This window comes from Peromyscus leucopus, chromosome 14 (genome assembly GCF_004664715.2).
Source record: "Peromyscus leucopus breed LL Stock chromosome 14, UCI_PerLeu_2.1, whole genome shotgun sequence".
Taxonomy (NCBI): Eukaryota; Metazoa; Chordata; class Mammalia; order Rodentia; family Cricetidae; genus Peromyscus; species Peromyscus leucopus.
This window is the reverse complement of record NC_051075.1, coordinates 67721138-67743431: the sequence shown is the minus strand read 5'-3', so window position 1 is coordinate 67743431 and position 22294 is coordinate 67721138. Positions and strand designations below refer to the sequence as shown.

The window sequence follows — 22294 nt, the reverse complement described above, 5'->3', positions numbered from 1 at the left end:
TGGAAAAGTATTTCATCAAAAGGTTCTTGTGCTTAAGACCAGCTGCTATGATGAGGCTACAGACAGTCCTGGGATTAAATGAGAAAGTGGAGAGACACTGTAGACGCTTAGCCTATGTTTGTGTTTGTCTTCCAGTGCTGGGGGGCAAACACAGGGCTTTGGGCATGCTGGGAAAGTGCTCTACCACTGGGCTACATCCCCAACTCGAGGCCTGTGTTTTCTGAGTTTGTTTTTAAGTCATGAATCTGTAAACCTGTGCTTTCAAGAACTCCAGACCCACTGGGTTGCTTCTGAGATCAAGGTAGTTTTGTACCCTTGTGCCCCAACCTACTGCAACTGATGACTGCTTCCAGACCGGTCAGCTGTGAAGGCCAGAACACTGGGACATCCTCAGGCCGACACTCCACATAATTCCCATAGTCGGGTTTGGACAGTGCCTTGATTCCCAAGAGCTCTGCAGATGGAAAAAGAAAACAGGATTCCTCTGGTTGGTACTATCCACATGGATGCACTAAGTACTTTATGGATCTTTCTCCTAAAGAGAGTTGGTTGTAGCACTATCTTAGATGGAAAAAGGAGGAAGAGGAGGGGCAGGAGGAAGAGGAGGGGCAGGAGGAAGAGGAGGAAGAGGTAATGATGGCTAGGAGTTTTAACAGATAAGGATGTCCTGTAACTTAGGGCTCATGTTGACTGGTATAATCAGGCCTGACATCTCAAACTGCACGATGTGGTTTCTGGAGGGAGTCTGTAGTGTGTCTAGCTCAGTACTGGCCTTGTAGCTCGGATTCCTAACAAAGCCAGCACTGTGTGTCATCTTGATAGAGACTGGTTAAGTTACACAGCTGTAACCTCTGTTATTGCTATCAGCAGCCCTGGCCTGGCTAGCAGTCATTGGCATGCTGCCGACGGTGGTAACAAAGACAGCAGAGACGGATGTGTCGGGACCAGTCCACCCACGTTAGTAAGACAAGTCAGTAGACATCCTCTGGGTGGCCCTGAGACCGTTTTAGGTGAGGAAAGCCAGTAGTGCCGATAGTATTTTCATAGACTGTCAGGTCTTTGATGATTCTGTTGACTAACAAAGCTGGGCAAGTTCAAGTACACGGATCCTGGCTCTCACCCAGGCCAACCCCAAGCTCTCCTCAGGCCCTCTGGGAGCTCCGAGAGGCCTGGGCAGCATCCAGACTTCTGACCTTCACCCTTCGATCTGTTCATTCACTCTCAGGCTAAGTTAATACTCATGGCTTTCAGTCCAAATGTAAGTTTGAGTTTTATTAATATTATCCTCTGTGTCTGTGTGTGTGTGTGTGTGTGTGTGTGTGTGTGTGAGAGAGAGAGAGAGAGAGAGAGAGAGAGAGAGAGAGAGAGAGAGAGACAGACAGACAGACAGACAGACAGACAGCGGTGCATGATTATAAGCAACAGATGTGCCATAACACCCATGCAGAGGTCAGAGGACAACTTGAAACCAAGAGTCCCATGCAACATGATCCAGGGGTCATGTGAAGCTCACAGAAGTGTTGTGTGCATCACAGATCCTCAAGATGAAACCTGTTGGTTGGGCAAGGTGGCGGTGTCTTAGACTAGAGGTCACCTGGTATGGCCCTTGAGACTTCCCTAAGAACAGCATAAGCTCCTAGGTGCTTCTCAGGCCCATGTGGGAATCACAACTTGGGTGGACACTGACCTGGGTCACCGATGTGGATGGGTTGTCCTTGCTGTCCTCCCAAGGAGAGTGTGGCCTGGAACAGCCTCTCCAGCTTGTCCTTGGGAACGGGTCTCATTGTGACCACCAGAGGGCAGCAGAAGCCAGCAATGGTGGCACATGGCACTGTCGTCTGAGAAATCAAGTGAACATGTAAGGGAAGAAAAAACAGGAATTAACCCAGATTCAAGCCCCAGGCCTCACCGTTCAAGCTGCAGGAAGAAAGAGGTTCCAGCGGCTGCTGTAGGAGCCACACAGATGGCGTGCTTGGCTGATCATGAGTAACTCAAAACTGGGGGGGGGGTCCTGATTTTTTTATCTGTCAACATTTGACACTTCTAAGCTGGACAGAGTAGTATTTTCACCACATAAAAGAAAATTTATGGATGGATGGTGTGTGTGTGTGTGTGTGTGTGTGTGTGCGTGTGTGTGTAGTCCCAGCATCGGGGGAGGGGGCGCTAAGGCAGGAGAATGGAGAGTTTCAGCCTTGACTACATGGGGAGGTTTGAGGTTAGCCTAGGTTACACAGTGAGCCTTAAAGCATAAGCACATGGTGGGGGGCAAAGAGGTGAGGCGAAGAGAAGAAAAGTAAATGTGCCAAAGGAAATCAATACTATTTCAGATGCTCAAATGTAGGTCCCAGGGCGTTCCACGGGGAACACAGTCTGCTTTCCCAGGGACAGCGAAGAGGACAGAGTGGCAGGTCTTTGTCGTTTTGGAGTATCAGTGTATAGGATGTCTTTGAGAGTCTGACAACTGTACTGTGATCGAATCTGTCTGTGAAATACTAGGTCAGCCACAACGCTACAGGATCTGTCGACCCAACGGGCCTTTGACGCCAGCATTCAGAACTGAAGGAAATACTAAATTTCTGCGGAGGTTTATAACACACACACACACACACACACACACACACACACACACACACACACATACACACACACACTTCCCCATCCAGTCTCATGGGCCTCTGGGTTTTTTTTGTTTTGTTTTGTTTTGTTTTTTGTTGTTGCTGTTGTTGTTTTTGTGGACCTCAATAAGTCTGTGAAGTTCTGACAGAATCAGAGGCGAAAGGGAGCAGATCACCCCAGGAGGAGCCGCTGTCCCCGATGCCCCGCCCTCCCTTGGCAGAGTCTGCCCAGGGTGACCTGTGTGACTTTGGCTTGTGGCGCATTTCTTCTCCCCCTGCAGTGGGGCGGATGGCAGGTGTAGGACACAGCCGGGATCATGATCCACTGGGACAGCCTCGGCTGCCACTTAACTGGCTTGCCGTCGCCACCCTGGCCAGAGCAGGATGAAATCCTGGTGTGCTGCTAACCTGGTGTCTGTACGTCAGCACCTGGGACAGAGAGGGGCCGCATGTAGGCCACTTGCAAAGCCAGGCAGTGCTCCTGGGGACCGAGATACCTCTGTCTAGGTCTGTCTAGGTCGTCAGTGGAATTCAAGTTGGCTGTACCCACCTCTCTCGGGGTCTGAGGGCAGTGGGGTCAGGTAGGGATGCTGTAGACTGAGAGCCGTATGGTAACCATGGGGAGAGGGGCAGTGGGGTGTCATAGATAAATGACAGGCTGTGGTTAACATCTCCTGTGGGCACCTGTGCCTCTGTGCAAAGCTTTATTCAGTCACCACACCAGCCGAGAGTGTGGTTCCTGTTGGCTCTGGGACTTGGGCAAGTCCCTGTTTCTCACCCTTTAGGTTTTAGTTTCTTCATTTCAAATGAGGGGCTTTGCTGATGAGTCTGAGGCTCTCCCAGTTCTAACCTGCTACAAATAACAGTGGAGCCCAGCCAGTGCCAAGGGCTCTGCCCTCACCCTTCCTTATTGCTCCTTGAAGGGCAGTGCAGAATGTGGACACTTTTGTTTCTGGGTTTTTTTGTTTTTTTTTTTTTTTAGTTTTTCGAGACAGGGTTTCTCTGTGTAGCTTTGTGCCTTTCCTGGAACTCGATTTGTAGACCAGGCTAGCCTTGAACTCACAGAGATCCGCCTGGCTCTGCCTCCCAAGTGCTGGGATTAAAGGTGTGCGCCACCACCGCCCGGCCTGACACTTTTGTTTCTGACCCGATGCAATCCAGGCCTCCCAGACAGGAGCCAAAGGTGGACACTGTAATAAAACAGTGCCTAAGATGAAAGCAGGGAGCCCTGGAGACTGGTCATGTGCACAGGGAAGCCTGGAGCCTGGTCATGTGCACAGGAGGCCTGGAGACTGGTCATGTGCACAGGGAAGCCTGGAGCCTGGTCATGTGCACAGGAGGCCTGGAGACTGGTCATGTGCACAGGGAAGCCTGGAGGCTGGTCATGTGCACAGGAGGCCTGGAGGCTGGTCATGTGCACAGGGAAGCCTGGAGGCTGGTCATGTGCACAGGGAGCCCTGGAGACTACTTACTGATCTGGAGAGTGGGCACTCAGATTTGTCCCAACAGCACCAGGGAGGGAAACAGCGGAGCAAGGGCCGCTCCTCCCCCACTTGACTGGTCTCAGCAGGAAGAAGAGCTCATCACCTCAGCCGCAGACAGGCTGTCCCAGGAGAGGCCGCCCTTCTGTCTCTGTTCATCTTCAGGGCCCACATCAAAACTGGGCACGGTGACACCCTGCGCTTGTAGTTCTAGCATGGGGAGATGGAGACAAGAGCATCTCCAGGGCTCTCTGACCAGCCACATAGCCTTAACCAGTGAGCCCCGGGTCCCGGTAAGAGAGCTTGTCTCAAAACCCAAGTTCAGGCCAGTGAAATGATTCAGCAGGTAAGGCACTTGCCGCCATGCCTGATGACTTGCGATTGGTTCCCAAGACTCACATGGTGGAAGGAGAGAATTGATTTAAGTTGTCCTCCAACCTCCACACGTGAATTGCACTACCCAAATCATCCCTTCGCCAAATAAAAACACAAGTTGACCTTTGGCCTGAACACACATTCATATACACACATGTGCACCCATGTGTGCATGATGCATATGTACACACACACACACACACACACACACACACACACACACTCCAAATGGCTTTGATTGACTCAGCTGTAACAAACTTCTCAAAAGGGCCACACTGGATGCTACAGCCGTATCAGAGGTGGGAAGGAGAGAGGCTGGCTCAGAGGCTAGTGGCTTTACCTGGGAGAGCGACTGAGCTGGGGCTGACCTTAGTGTTTCTGCTTCCTGGACCAATGCTCTCTCCACCACAGGAAAATACAACTCCATCCACATTTTCTTTTTTCTTTTCTTTTTTTTTTTTTTTTTGGTTTTTCAAGACAGGGTTTCTCTGTGTAGCTTTGTGCCTTTTCCTGGAACTCACTTGGTAGACCAGGCTGGCCTCGAACTCACAGAGATCCGCCTGGCTCTGCCTCCCGAGATTAAAGGCGTGTGCCACCACCGCCCGGCCTCCATTCACATTTTCAAACCATTCTGCCCAGGGGTGTGGCCTTACCTTGTATGATCCTGCGTGGCTTGGATCTGCTGGGTCTCTTCTGGAGATCCCTGCCTGCTCCAAGGCCTTGTCTATGGAGAAGCTACAGTCCATGATGAAGGTCACCATGTCCTTCAGCTGCTCTGAGTACTCTTCCAGTGAGGCCAGGATGCCTGTGCAGGTCCCAAACTCATATTTCTGGAACTGTGGACAGATGGTCCTGGGGACACAGAGCAATACTCACAGGCCCCTGGCTTTACTATGGTGCCCCAACGTTGCACTTTTTAAAAGGGCAGTGGAGGGGATATCTGAGGCTGACGTGTCTAGGGAACTTGGTTTCCACCTACAGGCTTGGCTAGTGTCCCCAAAGCATGGCCAAACCAAACCTACTGAATCTGCATGTACATAACACACACTGTGGCTCCCACCTTCTTCAATTTCCTAAATCTCAACACGAGATCAGTCAGACCCACAAGAATAAAATGCTGGACTTTCTGCCATGGAGGGAATGCTAGCTGACCCAGACAGGATGGTGGCCTCAAGGAACCTTTCAGAGTTCACAGGTCAGAGTTCACAGGGTAAGACCTCCATAGGGGAACTCTCCTGTGAGTTTGAAAGCCCCATGTGATACAAGCCCACCTCTGCTCACCCCACACCATTTATCAAGTTCTCCCTTCTTGCCACACACGTGCCAGGGGTGTGGGGTTGCAGGATGGCCATGCTGTGACTCCACCTTCCGACACCTGCTACAGGGAGAAGCAAGTGTCTAGATAGTGGAGAGACACAGGACAACAAGAAGCCTTCCTCTTCTACTATGCTAGTCTGGATCTCAAGTGTCCCCGGAAGTCCACGGACTGAATGCAAGACCCCAGCCTGTGGTGGTAGTGGCAGGTATGGATCTTTAGAAGTAGGAACTAGTGAGAGGAAGTTAGGTCATTGGGGACATCCCCTCGAAGAAGAGGATGCTGCTTTCTCATTGTCTTTCTGCTTCGTGAGCAGCCTTGCTCCATCCCATGTCCCCCCCTATGCTGTGTTGCCTTGCCACAGGCCCAAGCAATAGCCCAGTTGACCATGGACTCGAAGCTCCAAAGCAGTCAACCCAAACAAGCCGTTCTGTCTTGACGATGTTCGTCTCGGGTATTTTCTCCTAGTGTTGGAAATCTAACAACCCACGAAGGGGGAGGAGGTGTTGGGTCTTAAGGTATAAATAGGAGTTTACTCATTGGATAAGGAGGAGAGCACACCTAGGCAGAGGGTGCACAGTGTACAGAGTGTGGAGGCACTGAGTGGGAACCATGGGCAGTCTGCACCGGGAGGCTCCAAGCTGGCAACGCAGGCAGTACTGGCTCAGGCCCTAGCAGCATTTTTGAGGGGCCCTCTCATCCTTGGGTCTACAGAATGATAGTGGGAAGCCTTCTGCCTGGGGAGAGAGCTGGGGGTGCCCTGAGTCTCAGAAGCTGAGCTGGGGCCAGGTCACCACTAGTCTTGAGATGGGGCTGAGGCACAAGGCACAGGCAGGCCTGGGAGACTTTTAAATAGTAGAGTCACGTGATCAGATGTGGACTTAGAAAAGGCCACTTTTGTGGGTGAGCAGAAGGGGGGCACAGAGGGAGGAGAGAGCGAGAGGAAGATGAGCAGTTCCGGTGTTTAACAGTCAAGGTCAGAGAGGGTGGAGCCCTAGCTAGTCTCGCAAAGGAAGCTAGGGCATGGTGGAGAGGCATTGAGGCAGGGTTTCCAGGGCCACCTATTCGGCTTGCTGTACCACACCCTTATTGTGACATCTGGTATCCCCAGTGGACGCCTGACACCAGCTAGGCCCAAACCCTCTGGATCTTCTTTCCCCTGTATCTCTACACCTGATGTTTACTTTATAAATCAGATTAGCAGTAATTGTAATGATACACTGTCATAAAAGTTATTTAAAACATCGAGTTATTTATTCCTGGAATTTTCCATGCAATATTTTTAGACACTGGTCACCCGTGGGTAACTGAAACTGTGGAGGGTGAGCAGGAGCTGAGCGGGACATCTGCTTTTTAAGAGTCTGGGCAAACATGCACAATATAAATGATGTTTTCCTCCGGGGGTTAGTGATACAAGCATTGTTCTCTTCTTCTTAATCCTGTGCAAGGGCTTTCTGGTAGGAATGGAAAAGTGACAGGTGGCAGCGTCTGTCACAGTGAATTTTAATTGTCAGTTCGACACTATCTAAAATTACGTGGGAAGAGAGTCTCAGGTTGGCTTGTAAGAGTGTCTTTGGAAGAGGACACTGATTAATTGAAGTGGGAAGACCCATCCCCTGGGGGTGGCACCATTCCCTAGGCAAGGGGATCCTGAGCTGCATGAGAGCGGAGAGAGCAAGAGAACTGAGCACAGGCATGCAGGCATTAGTTTATTGCTCTTGGCCCAGGCATGGTGGCACACACCTTTAATCCTAGCATGCAGGAGACAGAGGCAGACAGAGCTCTATGAGCTTAAGGCCAACTTGGTCTACACAGTAGTTCCAAAAGCCAGCCACAGGAGATGGGTCTTCCTAAAACACACACACACACACACACACACAAATTACTGCTCTCTTCTCTTGAGTATGGATAAAATGTAACTGGCTGCTTCAAGCCCCTGGAAACTGTAACCACAAAATAAACCCCTTTTCCCTCAGTTGCTGTGTCAGCATATTTTATCAGAATGATAGGAAATGGAACAAGACACTGCCCACAGGGTTTCTCCAGGCCTGGGGCAGGGGCAGGTGTGGAGTTGGAGTAGGAAAGACAGAGAGGGCAGCTTGCTCCTGAGCAGTGGCCATGTGATGCTCCATGCTAGGACCTGTGTGGTCCCTAAGGCTGGATCAATGTATCTAGGAACAAAGGGCCCAAGCTGCAGCATCTTGCCGCGCTTGTCTACCATAGCATAGGCTCCTTACCTCCCGTCTGGAACAGTGCTCAGGCGCGGCAGTATCTTCTCTGGCTCACTTTGGCCCAGCAGGGGCAGAGGACCACGATTGGCCTGGCAGAAGCTTTCAAAGGCTGGTGCTAGTGATCTGGGTAGGAGCACCACACTGGCTGGTTGGAGTCCTGGGTTGGGTGGGAGATGGGACAAAGGCACACTCGGTTGATGCTTGCAGATCCTTGTTAATTCCACCTTTGATTGACTTGTTTCAGACGCACACAAAAGTGTACTTAAGTATGCAGTATAGCTGTGTATATGGAGGAGCACACCCATAATCTTAGTACTCAGGAGGCTGAGGCAGGAGATCACAAGTTTAAGGGCAGCCTGGGCTACATAGTGAGACCCTGTCTCAACCAACCAACCAACCAACCAACAAAAAGTATACAGCTTAGGACTTTTTACACAATAAACACACCCACCTAGCAACCACCCAGATTGAGAGACAGCATGGTTAGCTCTTCAGAGTCAACACCCTGGCTGCTCCATCTATGGTACCCATTATTCTAACTTCTAACCCACACATGACCCATCATTGGACTTCATATAATGGAACCATATACCATATATATTTTAAGTCCTAATTCTTTCACTAATATCTAGGAATTGACCGGTATCATTGCATTTAGTGACAGTCTGTTCACGTGCTATGATGTGTGGTAAAATTCACACAATCAGAATTGACCCTTGTCTACTGGGGAGGGACCTTTAACTTGGGTTATTGCAAATGGCACCACCATGAGCGTTACAGAGCATGCATTTGGGGGAGTATACAGTGCTCTCCTATTTGACATTCACAGTAGAAAAATCCAGTCAGCCTTACTGGACACTGCCCAGCAACTTCCCATGGTGGCTCTGTGATTGACACAGCCACCCAGGATGAGCATCTCTGGCACTCGGTGCTGCCCATTGTTCTCATTTTTGCAGTCTTGGCAGTTGTGTTATGGGGATCACACTGTGGCTGTGATGTGTCCTACTGGTTACCTGTCTCATCACACGACAAAAGAAACTTGAGGGAAGAAGGACATAGTTTGGGTTCATAGGTTCAGGGGCTCCAGCCATTGTATGGAGAGGGTACAGCTGCAGGAGGTGGCTGGTCACACTGTGTCCACACCCAGGAGGCAGAGAGCAAAGAAGGCTGGAATTCAACTAGATTTTCCCTTTTTAATCAGTCCAGGGTCTGTGGAATAATATCACATATATGTAGTACCTTAAAATCTGCCTACCTCTTAATCTAGAGAACCCTTCATAAACATGCTCAGTTTCCATGGTGATTCTAAATATCATCAAGTTGACAACCAAGATTTACCATCATATGTGCCTTGCCCGGTGACTGACATAGCCCAGTGTCCCTCATCTGTGTTTCTGTCTTTTGGCTAATCTTTTGCAGATGTTGACCGTTGGTGTCTTTGGTCTGTGCAGACTGATTGCTGGAGTGGGCACATAGATTCAACAAGGAGGTGGAGAAGAATCCATCTGCATACCGTGAGCTCCTCTACAAGGCAAACGGCCATCCTGGGGACTGGCAAGTTCTCTGGTTTTGAATGCAGATAGCCCTGATCTTGAATCTTGCCGTTCTCCCCAGCTCTGTTACCCCAATGTAGTGGCTTTTCATCTCTTGACCTCAGTTTTCCCACCTGGAAGCTGGCACTAATCATGTCTACCTCAGAGAGACTTCTGTCAGTTATACTCTGTCAACATCACATCATTGTTAAAGGAACAGTGGCAGATAACAAAGCAGTATTTTCGACGTCTCCTTTCTATAAAATTGATGAAAGAACTCAAAGGGAATATATCTGCATAATAATCGTGACTGTCTCCAGGTGACAAGACTACAGGTGACTTTGATGCTTTTCTCAGTGTTATAAAACTAAGATTGGGCAGGTCCCCAGAAGTTCGTGAATTGGAACTTTGGTTCCTCTTCAGTGGCTCTCAAACTTCCTAATGCTGCAACCCCTTAATACAGTCCCTCATGTTATGGTGACCCCCCGAAACCACACAATTATTCCATTGACACTTCATAACTGTAATTTTGCTAACTGTTATGAATTATGCTAACTGTAACGTAAACATCTGATATGCAGGATATCCAATATATGCGCAAAGGGATCATGACCCACAGGTTGAGAACAACTGCTCTGTGTGGTGGTGGGAGGTGGAGCCTACCAGGATGTTTTTGAGCCATGGCTGCAACCCTCATTGAAGTTAATGCCGTCTCATGTGAACTGGCTTTTCATTCTCATGGAACTTGGCTTAGTTATAACAAAAGCAGTTGTTAGAAAGTGATTCCACCATTCTTGCTTGCCCTTCAGCATATAGAGGCTGACCTTCTGCTTCCCGCCATGAATTAAAGCTGTATGTGGCTCCTGCTTGATTCTGGCACCCAGCTCTTGGGCTCTCCAGCTTCCCAAATCGTGAGCTAACAGAAACCTTTTTTAAAATAAATGACCTACTATGGCGAATCAACTTGATGGGATTTAGAATCACTATGGAAACAAACATCTGGGCCTGTGTTCACTAGGTTCACTGAGGTGGGAAGACTCACCCTAAATGTGGGTGGCACTATTCCATGGGCTAGGGTTCTGGACTAAATAAAAAGTGGGCTGAGCAACAGCATTCATCAGTCTTGGCTTCCTGACTGCCGACGCCATGTGATCATGCTCCCCCCCCTCTGTCACCTGGAACTGTGAGCCAGGGCAAACCTTTCGTTCCATAAGTTGCTTCTGTGAGGTATTTTGTCACAGAGACGGATAACCAACACACCAGATATCAGATGTTTTGCTACAATAATGAAGACAGAGATCATACTCCAGACAGAGCTGTGTTCTACTGGAGAAATAACTTCGGGAACAATTGTCCTAATGGCCAGATGCGCTCCATGAACCCGTGGACATTTATGGTCTACAAGAACACGATCAGCAGGCATTTACTGTGTGCTTACTGTGGTCTAGGTTGCTCTGTGCTAAGTGATTTGTGAACTCTTCATCATGGCACTGGACCCACTGGGTCACAGGCTCTGGACATTTGTATGATGGGTCCAAGACTTCCTCAGAGAAGAGGGGCGGAGTAGACACGACCATCTTCTGGGAAAAGCCCAGGACCAGCAAGTGGTGAGGTGGTGTTGGCACTCATCACCTCAAAACCCACAGTGTCTGCCAAAGTCGCCAACAAGCTTTCCAAGGGAGGATGCCTCGGCCACCCCAGTAGCCCAGAAGAAGAGGGTGTGGTTGCACTTTTCAAGCAGGTCTAGCTTGGCTGCACAGTGACCTGCACCTGTGGTGAGGTGGCAGAGAGGAAGCCAGCTTAAAGGCCTCCCTGGCTCTCCACTGCCTCTTCCCTCCAAAGCCTATTGTGAGGACAAATTGGATTTTTAATGCAATAAATCAGGGAATAAAGCTCCTTTGTTTCCTTTTTAATTAAATGCACTTCGGGAGCCGAGTTTCGGTTTTGTTCATCTCCACTGGGGGAGATGAATAGAAAAACCCTGAGTTGTCCCCATTAGCAACACAATATGAATAGAGGCCTTGAGGGCCCTCTTCAGCGGGCGGTCAGACCACACTTCTAGGTGAGGGTGCTGATTCATGCATCCCTGGGGCTCTCAGGTTCCACTGAAGGTCAAGATACTTTCTCTTTGTGGAGAGAAACTGAGTGATTTATTTGGAGTCTTTTAACCAAAAATCGATTTTTTAACAAGAAGAAGAAAGAGGGGGGACCCCTTTGGTGCTCCTAATGAGACTTACATCCTTTTACACCGGGCTCTAGGCTGGAACATGCGCCTTCTCCTGATGGATTATTCTACAGCAGCAGGTGTCTTGGAAGAACTCACCAGCCCACATAGCCCTCCAGAAGGCTCCTGTGGAGGAGCCTGGCTCCATTTTTTATTTGGAAGCAAGCCTGGTAAGGTCACATAGTTGACTCATAGTGGACCTCTAGTGAGGAGCAAATCTAGAAATCCACGCTCTCATTGTCCACCCTGGGGGCCCACGGCCTGAGCTGTTCACACTCACTGCCTCCTTGAGGTCCCAGGAGGCAGTCACTGTCTGGGGTGACACTCACATTTGCCGAAGGTGCACAATGGCTTTGATAGACCTTGGGAGTCTTCTTTATAAATTCTGCTTCCTGCCATTCATGTACTAATGGACCACCTTCATTAGCTCAGGCCTTGGCCATGTGACTTTTTTTTTCCCCCTTTGGCTGAGAGGACATCAGTCTGTGGTGTGAACAGTCTTGAGCCATGGCTTACATATCTCTTAGTGGACTTACATATCTCTTGGAGTCCTGAGCTACCCAAGAAGCCTGGCCACCATGTTGGAGAGCGTTCTGGTTTACCTTTCTCTTGTTGTGATGAACACTGTGACCAAAAGCGACTTGAGGAGGAAAGGGTTTAATTTGGCTGACACTTCCAGGTTACAATTCATCATTTAGGAAAGGGCAGGGCGGGAACCCAAGTTAAAAACTGAAGCAGGGGCTGGAGAGATGGCTCAGTGGTTAAGAGCACTGCTGCTCTTCCAGAGGTTCCGAGTTCAATTGCCAGCAACCACATGGTGGCTCACAACCATCTAGAATGAGATCTGGCGCCCTCTTCTGGCCTGCGGTCATACATGCAGACAGACCACTGTATACATAATAAAATAAATGCTAAGAAAAAATAAAATAAAATAAAAAACTGAAGCAGAAACTGTGGAAGAATGCCACTTACCTGGTTTATGCTCAGCCAGTTTTCTCATATAGTCCAGACCCACCTACCTAGGGATGGAGTTGCCCAAAGTGAGCTGGGATCTCTTAACTGAATTAACGATCAAGAAAATGCCTCCACCGATGCAGCCACAGGCAAATCTGACAGAGAAGATGACTCCACTAAGGGTTCCCTCTCCCCAGATGACCCTCAGCTTTGTCAAGTGGATAATGGACACTAACCAGCAGAGAGAGGCTCCGCAAAAAGAAATTTTAGGCTTTTGGGTCCAGTCACCCCAGTGGTCATCAGAATATGAGGGAGAAGGCATCTTGGATGGTCCAGCCCGACGGTGCAGGTAGAGATACTACTTCACCAAGCCCGGCCTCAGTTGTAGACTTGTGAAAATTATGGCTCTACGCCATTACTCTTTACATTACTCTTTAGGGTGTTTTGTTGTGCAATGATAGGTAGGCATTCACCCACAAATAACAATAGAGGCCTGGCATGGCAGTCTGCTAAATAAGACCTCTTGTTTTAAGCACACTAAGCACAACGCATAGGTTTTTCCTTTGGTGTTTGTACCATAACCAGAGGAGTCTATAGACTGTTTGGTTTGGTTTTGTGGTGTGAGGGACAGAACCCAGGGCCTTGGGCATAGCAGGCAAGTTCTCTACCACATTGAGCTCTAGCCTAAGCCCTTAAATGTTTGTGTTGTGAAATATTGGTGGGACTTAGGTCAGTGACATATCAAATGCCTGAGTGTGTGTGTGTGTGTGTGTTTCAGGACTTTGGGGAGTACTGGGTATCATTTCTATAGGACAGTGGAAAGATAGGTACTACACAGAGAATAAGGCCATCCAAGGGTAGGGAAATTTGGTCCCGATCGAGATCAACTTAGAAGGCTCTGTAGTCTGTGGCACTTTCCCTGGGAGGGGGTGGGATAAACTTTTGTTTTGTTTTGTGTTTTGAGATAGGGTCTCACTAAACAGTCCAGGCTGGTCTGGAACTCACTATGTAGCCAAGGCTGGCCTCAAACTCTCAGCAATCTTCCCACCCAGTATCCAAAATGCTGGGATTACATTCATGAGCCACCATAAAAAACAAAACCAAAAAACACTTTTATGGTTGGAGTCTGTGGGCAGTTCTCGATATGGAGTTGGGTAAGCAAGCAGAACTAGATGGCCCTAGACCCCTCCATGAGGTTCCTACACCTCAAATCTAGTCCAAACTTGTAGGCTATTCTGGGAAGTTAAATAGTGATTAGATATAACCTAATAGCATTTTATTTTGACTGACAAAATGTGTGTGCACATATACACACATACATACATATGAGCGAGCATGCAAACACACACACACACACACACACACACACACACACTCACACACACACAGAGTAGCCAGGCATGGTTACTATCTGTAATCTCAGCACTCAGGAGGTGGAGTCAGGAGGATCATGATTTCAAGGTCATCCTCAGCTACATAATAAATTTGAATTCATCCTGGGCTAAGCTACACGAAACCCTGTCTTCATAAAACCAACCGAACAAACAAGCACTCAGCCAAATGTCTAGTCCTGCTTACCTTCAGCCATGCTGGCTGTGTTTCTGATGTGTGCTGCCGTTGGCAGACCCTTTAGGGCAGAGGGAAGACGGGACCTCAGAAGAAGTGAGAAGAGCACCATACCATCCCCAATGGAACCTGTATAACGGAGGAAGAGGTCAGAGGCAGTTTCCCTATAGGCAGAGTTGGTGTTGGATGCCATGCCCTGGACTATCTACGGCCAAGCACTGTTGAGAATAAGTCTCCCTACCCTACCCCACCCCCCACCCCCGTCCCCATCAGTTCTCAGTGTCCAGTGAGAAAATCCCTTACGCCTGTGACTTCTGTGTGCTCTTTCTACCTCCCCCGGAGGGCTTTCGTGTTCCACGGAAGCAGCTCACAAGCCGGTTCTGCAGAGCAGCCAATAGGCTGGGACAGGCCCTCCTTGCTCTCAGAACATTCTTTGAACTAGTCTTGTGGGGCTGGAGCCACAGCAACCTAATAGTCTACCTGACTTTGAACTCCACTCTCTCCCCAGTCCCTGGTAGGCAGAGACACCTCTTAGAGTCCTTCCACAGGCTCCAGAGCACCCGTGACAACCCAAGTATGCAGTTCACCCCAACATTCTCTCCATGGACCAAGTAAAAGAGGGAATGGCATTTACCACTGCAAATGAAACTCCAGCTATCGCCTGTGACTTTTGATGTTTAGATTGGGCTTCTTAGAAGGTAGGAACTCGGCGTTTCGTTGCTCATGCCTCCCTCTACCCACAGTGATTTATTTGGGTTTTGGCAAATGAATAGATGTTGTAAAATTTAAATATAGAGTATGTTTTAAAATTATAATAAAAAGTTTAAAACTTGGGATTTGAGCAATTACTCAGTTGGTAAAATGCTTGCTGCGCAAGCTTGAGGACCTGAGTTCGGATCCCCAGCACCCATGAAAAAAGCCATGCCCACCAGAGTGTGCTTGAAAGTGTGTGTAGCGCTGGGGAGGTAGAGAGAGGAGGAAGCTGGAGCTTGCTGGCCAGCCAGTCTAACCAATCAGTGAGCTCAGGTTCGGTGAGAGACCTTGTCTGGGAAAACAAGGTGGCAAACGATAAAGGAAGACACCCAACCTCTGGCCTCGATGCACACACGCATCCATGTGCACACATCGCCCCCACACATGTGTGGATACATATGAACACATGCACCACATATGAAGTTTAAAAATTATTTTTAAAAACTAGAAATGGTCTCAAAGCTGTAGGAATCGTGCCTAGAAAGAATCTTGGAAATTGATTTCTAATGTGGCACTGAGTATTCAGATGGATTAACTACCAGCACTGACCTCTGACCACGCCCTTTTATTCAAATAGGCCAAGTACCTGGCATAAGGACACAAAAGCCAGGGTTTGTTGGATGACTGGCTGGGTGCAGAATGGAAGAACCCACGGCTCGAGAGCAGTGTTATAGTGAGGAATTTAGATACGCCTGATTTTCCACAACTATTCCTATCAAAAGAGATACACTCAGTGGGATTCAAAACCACCAATTTGTGTTTTCAATTCTAGCCAATCTTCTAGGTAGAAAGCCATGTAAGTAAGCTTCAGGTCTAATTTAAGAAAGATTTGGGCTTGTATAGAATCCCAAACAAACAAAAGAACAAGATTGCTCTCGGAAGAAGAGAGGTGCATTTAAAACTGACTTGAGTGCTTTGCTTTAATAGCTGCAAACAAAGAGGACGCAGAGAAGAGAACAGGCAGTCCTGGCTGGGGTGGGGAGCCCAAAGGGTCAGGTGAGGTTGAATTCCAGGCCCCAGGGGAAGGCAAAGCTGAGGCCTAAGGCAGCTGCTTTGGCAGACTGAACCCGTGCTTGTCTCTTGGGCTGGCAGGCCAGACTCCAGCCCAAGCAGCCAGTCAGCAGCTGAAGTCCTAGATGTCTGTGGTTCCCAGAGTCACTGCAGGGGACTTAACACCTCCATCTGGCTCTCAGTAAAGGCCAAAGACTTGTTACCACACTGCAGACGGCAGCCAGAGCCTCTGGTCTCAGCTCCATGTAGCTGGAGGATGAAAGACTGTGTATCAAACCCCACTGAAGCAAGACTCCCATGAGACCTGACACCAAGTGAAAGCTGGGTTAGAAATCAGTTATAGCTTTAGTCTAGCTCCTGGGGGATGTTGCCTTCCTTCTCCATTATTATTATTATTATTATTATTATTATTATTATTATTATTGGTTTTTTCAAGACAGGGTTTCTTTGTGTAGCTTTGCGCCTTTCCTGGAACTCTCTTTGTATACCAGGCTGGCCTCGAACTCACAGAGATCCACCTGCCTCTGCCTCCCGAGTGATGGGATTAAAGGCGTGTGCCACCACCGCCCAGCCAGCTTTCCTTCTCTTTAATTCTCTGTGTTAATAGAAAAATAAGCAGGTCCTCGATTGATCTCCCAACTTAGAAATAAATATGGGTAGGTAGAAAGCTGTCCTGTGAAAAGCACACTCAGCCAGAAGGAAGAAAGCAGTGTCCTATCTGGCAACTAACTTCCTATCTTATGGGTTATTCCCTGAACAGAGGTTCAACAGTCAGAGACTGTCTACTCACAACAAATGATAGCAGCTGCCCTGGGCACCTACTGTGTGCCAGACACCATCTATTGGCAATTTACAATAACCCCCAAAGAAAGGTACTGTTAAACTCAGTGTAGACAAGGAAACAGAGGCTAAGGGAGGTCCAAGAAGTTACATAAAGTCCCATAATTAATGGGTAGAGACCTAATCCAAACCAGATTTCAGTTTATGAGTTATTGATAACTACCTACCCACATCTATGTATTTATATATCTGTGTAATCATCCATCCATTCATTATCCATCCATCCATCCATCCATCCATCTATTCATCATCCACCCACCCAACATCCATGCATCCATCCATCCTTCATTCATCCATCCATCCTTCCACTCATCATCCATCCATTCATCCACATCCATCCATTTATCCATCCACCCATCATCCATCCATCTTTCATCCATCATCCTTCATCCTTCATCCATCCATCCTTCATCCATCCATCTATCCACCCACCCAACCATCCACCCATGGTACTAAGAATCTGTGTATCTTAGCACAGACCATTCCCTTATTAACCACAACATGATTGTAGAGCCAGAGTCCATATGTTTCTTTGAGGACTGAATACCAAACTCCATTGGCTTTCCATCGTGACCTCTGGTAAACCTACTGCTGGATGTCCCACATGTCTCCTTTCTCAGTATCTTCCTCTAGAAGTGAGAGGAGACAAGATCCAGTGAGTCTGGGCTAAGTTCCAAGAAGCCACCTTCCTATCAAGAACTCTCTCTTATCCTTTTAGAGAAGAACAAACCATCAAATCAACAAATACTATTCCTTGGCATCAAAGATGCCAATAATGGGTCCCAAAGACAATCATTCTCTCAGCTGGGTCTGACACATCCAAACTCCAGAGTAAAAATATCTGGTCCACCCCTATGGTAGATGACCGAAATTCCACCTGCACAGAGTCACGCCTTTGCTTTATTCAAGCAATTCAATTCTAGGAATGCATCCTAAGATATTTTCAAATAGCAAATAAAATCCCAGAGTACATGGCAGTACTGTTTGTCATATAAATAATTTAGAGACAGCTAAGTAAAAGTTAATTGAACACACCCAGGACTGGCTATATTGGAGATTATGTATGCATTTATCCTAGTCTTTTTTTTTTTTGTTATAACAAAATGCCCCAAACTGAATATCTTATTAAAAAAAAATATAAGTTTAGTAGTCAGGCATTTGGCACATATCTTTAGTCTCAGCATTTAAGAGGCTGAGGCAGAAGGGTTGCCAATTCAAGGCTAGACTGGGCTATATAATGAGTTTGAGGCAAGCCTTGGCAGTGTAGCCAGATTGTCTCTGTCAAAAAAAAAAAAAAAAAAAAAAAAAGCAAAATGAAATCTAGGCTTATTTGACTGGAAGCCCAGGACCTTGCAATGGCATCTGCCAAGGACTTTCCTGATGCACTCTGACAGTATAGAGGGTACCCTATGGCAGGGCAGAGATGTGTGCTGTGGATATCACGCTATGCTGTGAATATGTTGCTCATATTAGTTAATAAATAAAGTGCTGAATGGCCAGTAGCCAGGCAGGAAGTATAGGTGGGACAAGCAGAGAAGAGAATTCTGGGAAGTGGAAAGCTGAGTGAGAGACGCCAGCCCGCTGTCCAGGGAGCAGCATGTAACAGGCACACAGGTAAAGCCATGGTACATGTGGTAACATATAGATGAACAGAAATGGGCTGAGTTTAAGTGTAAGAGCTAGTCAATAGTTAACCTGAGCTAATGACCGAGCAATTTTAATTAATATGAGCTTTTGAGTGATTATTTTATAAGAGGGCCATAGAACTGCGGGGGTGGGGTGGGAGGCTTGGAGGACCTGAAGAAAAACTTATCAACTACGGATGTGGTGAGACAGAGAAAATGTGCTAGCTCAGGCCTTTCTTCCTTTTCTTGTGAAGCCACTAATGCTACCATGGTGGCCTAATTACTTCAGAAAGGTCCTGTCTTCAAATATCATTAACATACAATCTGAGAGATTAAATTTTCAGTTTGTCAACTTCAGAGGGTAATGTAGTTTCATTTTGTTGCTGTGATAAAATTCCCTGACAAGAAGCAATTTAGGGAGAGAAAAGAGCTTGTTATTCCAGGTTATAATCCATCATTGGTAAATCACAGAGGCAGGAGCTTGAGACATCTGGTCAACCATGTCCACAGTCAAGAGCAGAGAGAAATGAATGCACTTATATGCTGCTTATTTGCTGTTCAGCTAGCTTTCTTCATTTGTACAGTTTGGGGTCCAGCCTAGGGAATGGTTCCATCACAGTGAACTGGGCCAATTAAAGATCCAGGCAACCCCCCACAGACATGCCCACAGGGCAATCTGATCTAATAACTCTCCAACTGGGACTCTTGCCAGTTGATTCTAGATACACTGACATTTAAAACTAACCAGCTTGCTTGTGATTTCAGAAGTTGAGTCAATTATTGTCATGATGGAAAGCTTGGTAGCACACAGGCAGACACGGTGCTGGAGAAATAGCTGAGAGTTCTGCCTCTGGATCCACAGGCAGCAAGAAGAGAGAGACTCTGGACTTAGAGTGGGCTTTTGAAATCTCAAAGCCCACTCTCCGCGACACACTTCCTCCAACAATGCTACACCTCCTAATTCTTTCAAATAGTACCACTCCCTGGTAACCGAATATTCAAATCTATGAGCCTATGAGGGCCATTCTTATGCAAACCACCACAGTGACCTACAGTGTGCTCTGAAGTGAAGTTGGATGGGGCAATATTTGTGACCCAATCTTAAATTCTTTCTTATAAACTATCTACAGTCTATATTTACACAAATTGTGCCAGTGTTCAGGCATAGTACATCTACCCATCCATCCATCTATCTATCCATCCATCCATCCATCCTTCCATCCATCCTTCCACCCATGCATGAAGTATCGTGGTGAAACTGCAAACTGAGGGCAAGTTGGATTCTGAACCTAGCTGTACACTTATGGGGGAATCACTGATCTCTCTATCTGTTTTATCAGCAGTTCCCTGGGATTACTAATAGTATGATCCTCTGTAGCTGTGCTCAGACCTAATGAGTTAGCACATGTGAGGTTCTTGGGTCACTTCCTGGCCTGGTTCCCATTTAGCCTTGCAGAAGCATTGCCTTCATTTGTTACTCTGTGTGCAGTGTGCTGGAGACACTGTGGTAATACGACAGCCACAACCTACGCCCATAGGGATTTACCATCCCAGAAGACAGACATTAAACACATAATTACCATCATGCCTGTCTCCTGTGGAGAGAAAAAAAGTAAACAGTTAGCTGCAATATGATGTGCTTAGCATTCCTAGGCTACGCGGACTAGAGCTAGAAAAGAAGTTGAGTCCAAAATGGTGAGTAGGGGGTTCTTTGAGTAAAAATGAAAGACCTTTTCAGCCCGTGGACAGAAGGGACAGTAGTAGGGAAGTTCATGGAGGGACCCAGCTTTCTGTGCATCTGTATTTGACACGCTGGTGGGGGTGGAGGGGAGGAGGGGGGTAAGAGCAAGGGCACGAGCAACGGTACCCGACACACAGGAAGCACTCACTCTGGGTCTCCTGTCAAGGAGAATGGGTACAGAAAGCATCACTCACGAGGACCCCTGAGATGAGGCAGCCAGAGAGGCAGGAGAAAGGCCATAGGGCCGAGCAGTCTGAGGCAGCACATGTTTCACAGAGAAACCAGTGGTTCAGAGAGGTCAGGAACTATAAAGCGCAGCACGCCTTCCCTGGGCCATAGCATGCTCTTTTCCCACACCACCTCATCATGCTCTGCCAGCAGCAAACACAGAGGACCCTTACATCAATAGAACTGTAGCTGGGGCCTCAGCGGTCCCACGCAAAAACTAGGAGACACAGGCCATTTCCTGGATGCTCAGGCTAACCTAGAAGACTTGTTTACAAGAACTAAGAATTTGCAGTGTTACAAAACTCCATTTCTGGTTTCCATAGCTGTCCCCTGGACCAGTTCCCCAGAGTCCCTCCACGTGACCACAGGAGAACAGAACGAGTAGGTGTTCAGACCTTGTCTCTACTCATTAATTTCTGTGGTGGGAGTTGTTCAGTCTTTGCCAAGAGAGCTGCTGGTGGTAGCCTAAATACAACTGCAAATTTGCAAAATAAATGTTGCTGTAAGGAAGAAGGCATCCTAACTGTACAAACATTTCATTAAAAATGTCATGACAATAACAGAGACAAAAGATCAGGGAAACACTGGCAGTCATAATTAGCATTTGTTTATTGAATAGGTCAGATTTGAGTGCTCCCAGTATGAAAAGAATTGTTAACAAACAAATATTTCCCATCAAGACAAACAGTGGTTCCTTCACTGTCCCTTTGATAAAGGATTCAGTCCTAAAGCCTTTGGGTGGAACAGAGAGAAGAAGGAGCCAAAGGTCAGGGCAGGGGACAGGAAGTCAGGTGGCCCAAAGCAGGGTATCTGAGCCCAAGTGGGCTGAAGAGGGCCATTCTAGGGAAGATGGCTTAGGCTGTGGTGTCTCAGCTCCATGGAGTGAGAGTGTGTCCCTGAGGTGGTGATAGGGTGTTGGCCAGACCTGGCCTGCAGGGGAGAGGGTCCAAGCAGACTGAGGGAGCAGCTATGTGGAGAAGGGGGTGGTGGTGGTGGGAGATTTTGGTTGTATCTAAAAAGTCAACATGTTAGCATCCCAAGAACCTTGCTTCTCTCCAGGGGTCCAATATAGTAAGGAAAAAAACTGTAGCAAACCCTCGAGTTTCTGAATTGCTTCAGGAGGTACTCATGTGAATAGCGGTTAGCATCGCCTAGAATTAGATGTTTGTTTTATGACAGGGACTCATTTCTATAGCCCTGGTGAGCTTGGAACTCACTATATAGACCAGGTTGGCCTCAAACCCAAGAGATAAGCCTGCCTCTGCCTCTCAAGTGCTGGGATTAGATTAGTGCTTGGCAGAACTAGATTTTAAAGAATGTAGGTGTATGTATATGTAGGAGGGTATGTATGTCCTAGTTCTGTCTGGGAGCAGGCAGTACCTCAGAAGGAATGAGTACATCTGATGATATCTGGACTTTCGGACTTAGAACACCTTTTACTGTTAAAATGAATTGAGATTCCTTGGGGAAATTCATCCTAATAAAGGATGACCTCTTCTAGAGGACTCAGGTTTAATTCCAGCACACATATGGTGGTTCACAACAGTCTGTAACTCCAGTTCTCAGAGGATCTGACATCCTTTTCTGGATTCCCTAGGTAGCAGGTCTACATGTACACAGACATAAAACAAAGTAGAGATGTTTAATGACACAGCTCTATACATATAAACATGGGAAAATGTATTCAATGTATGTTTTATTTATAATGGTCAGTGTTGCCAACCTGACAGAATCTAGAATTATCCATGAGACAAGCCTCTGGGTACACCAGTCAGGGCTATCTAGTTTAAGGATAGCCCCTGA

The 22294-nt window shown here is 47.5% G+C and overlaps 1 protein-coding gene across 2 annotated transcripts in view; it reads right to left on the bottom strand.

Moving 5' to 3' along the window:
* Dglucy (D-glutamate cyclase) overlaps nucleotides 1-22294 on the bottom strand; it is a 138084-nt gene that overhangs the window by 35174 nt on the left and 80616 nt on the right. For both annotated transcript variants that reach the window (XM_037210780.1, XM_028886650.2), the window contains exons 2-6: nucleotides 14306-14422; nucleotides 8024-8174; nucleotides 5125-5323; nucleotides 1688-1838; nucleotides 332-454 (exon numbers count right to left, since the gene is read on the bottom strand). In XM_037210780.1, the coding sequence (XP_037066675.1) occupies nucleotides 332-454; nucleotides 1688-1838; nucleotides 5125-5323; nucleotides 8024-8174; nucleotides 14306-14405 (724 nt within the window). In that variant the 5' untranslated portion in view covers nucleotides 14406-14422. The remainder of the gene's footprint in view (nucleotides 1-331; nucleotides 455-1687; nucleotides 1839-5124; nucleotides 5324-8023; nucleotides 8175-14305; nucleotides 14423-22294) is intronic.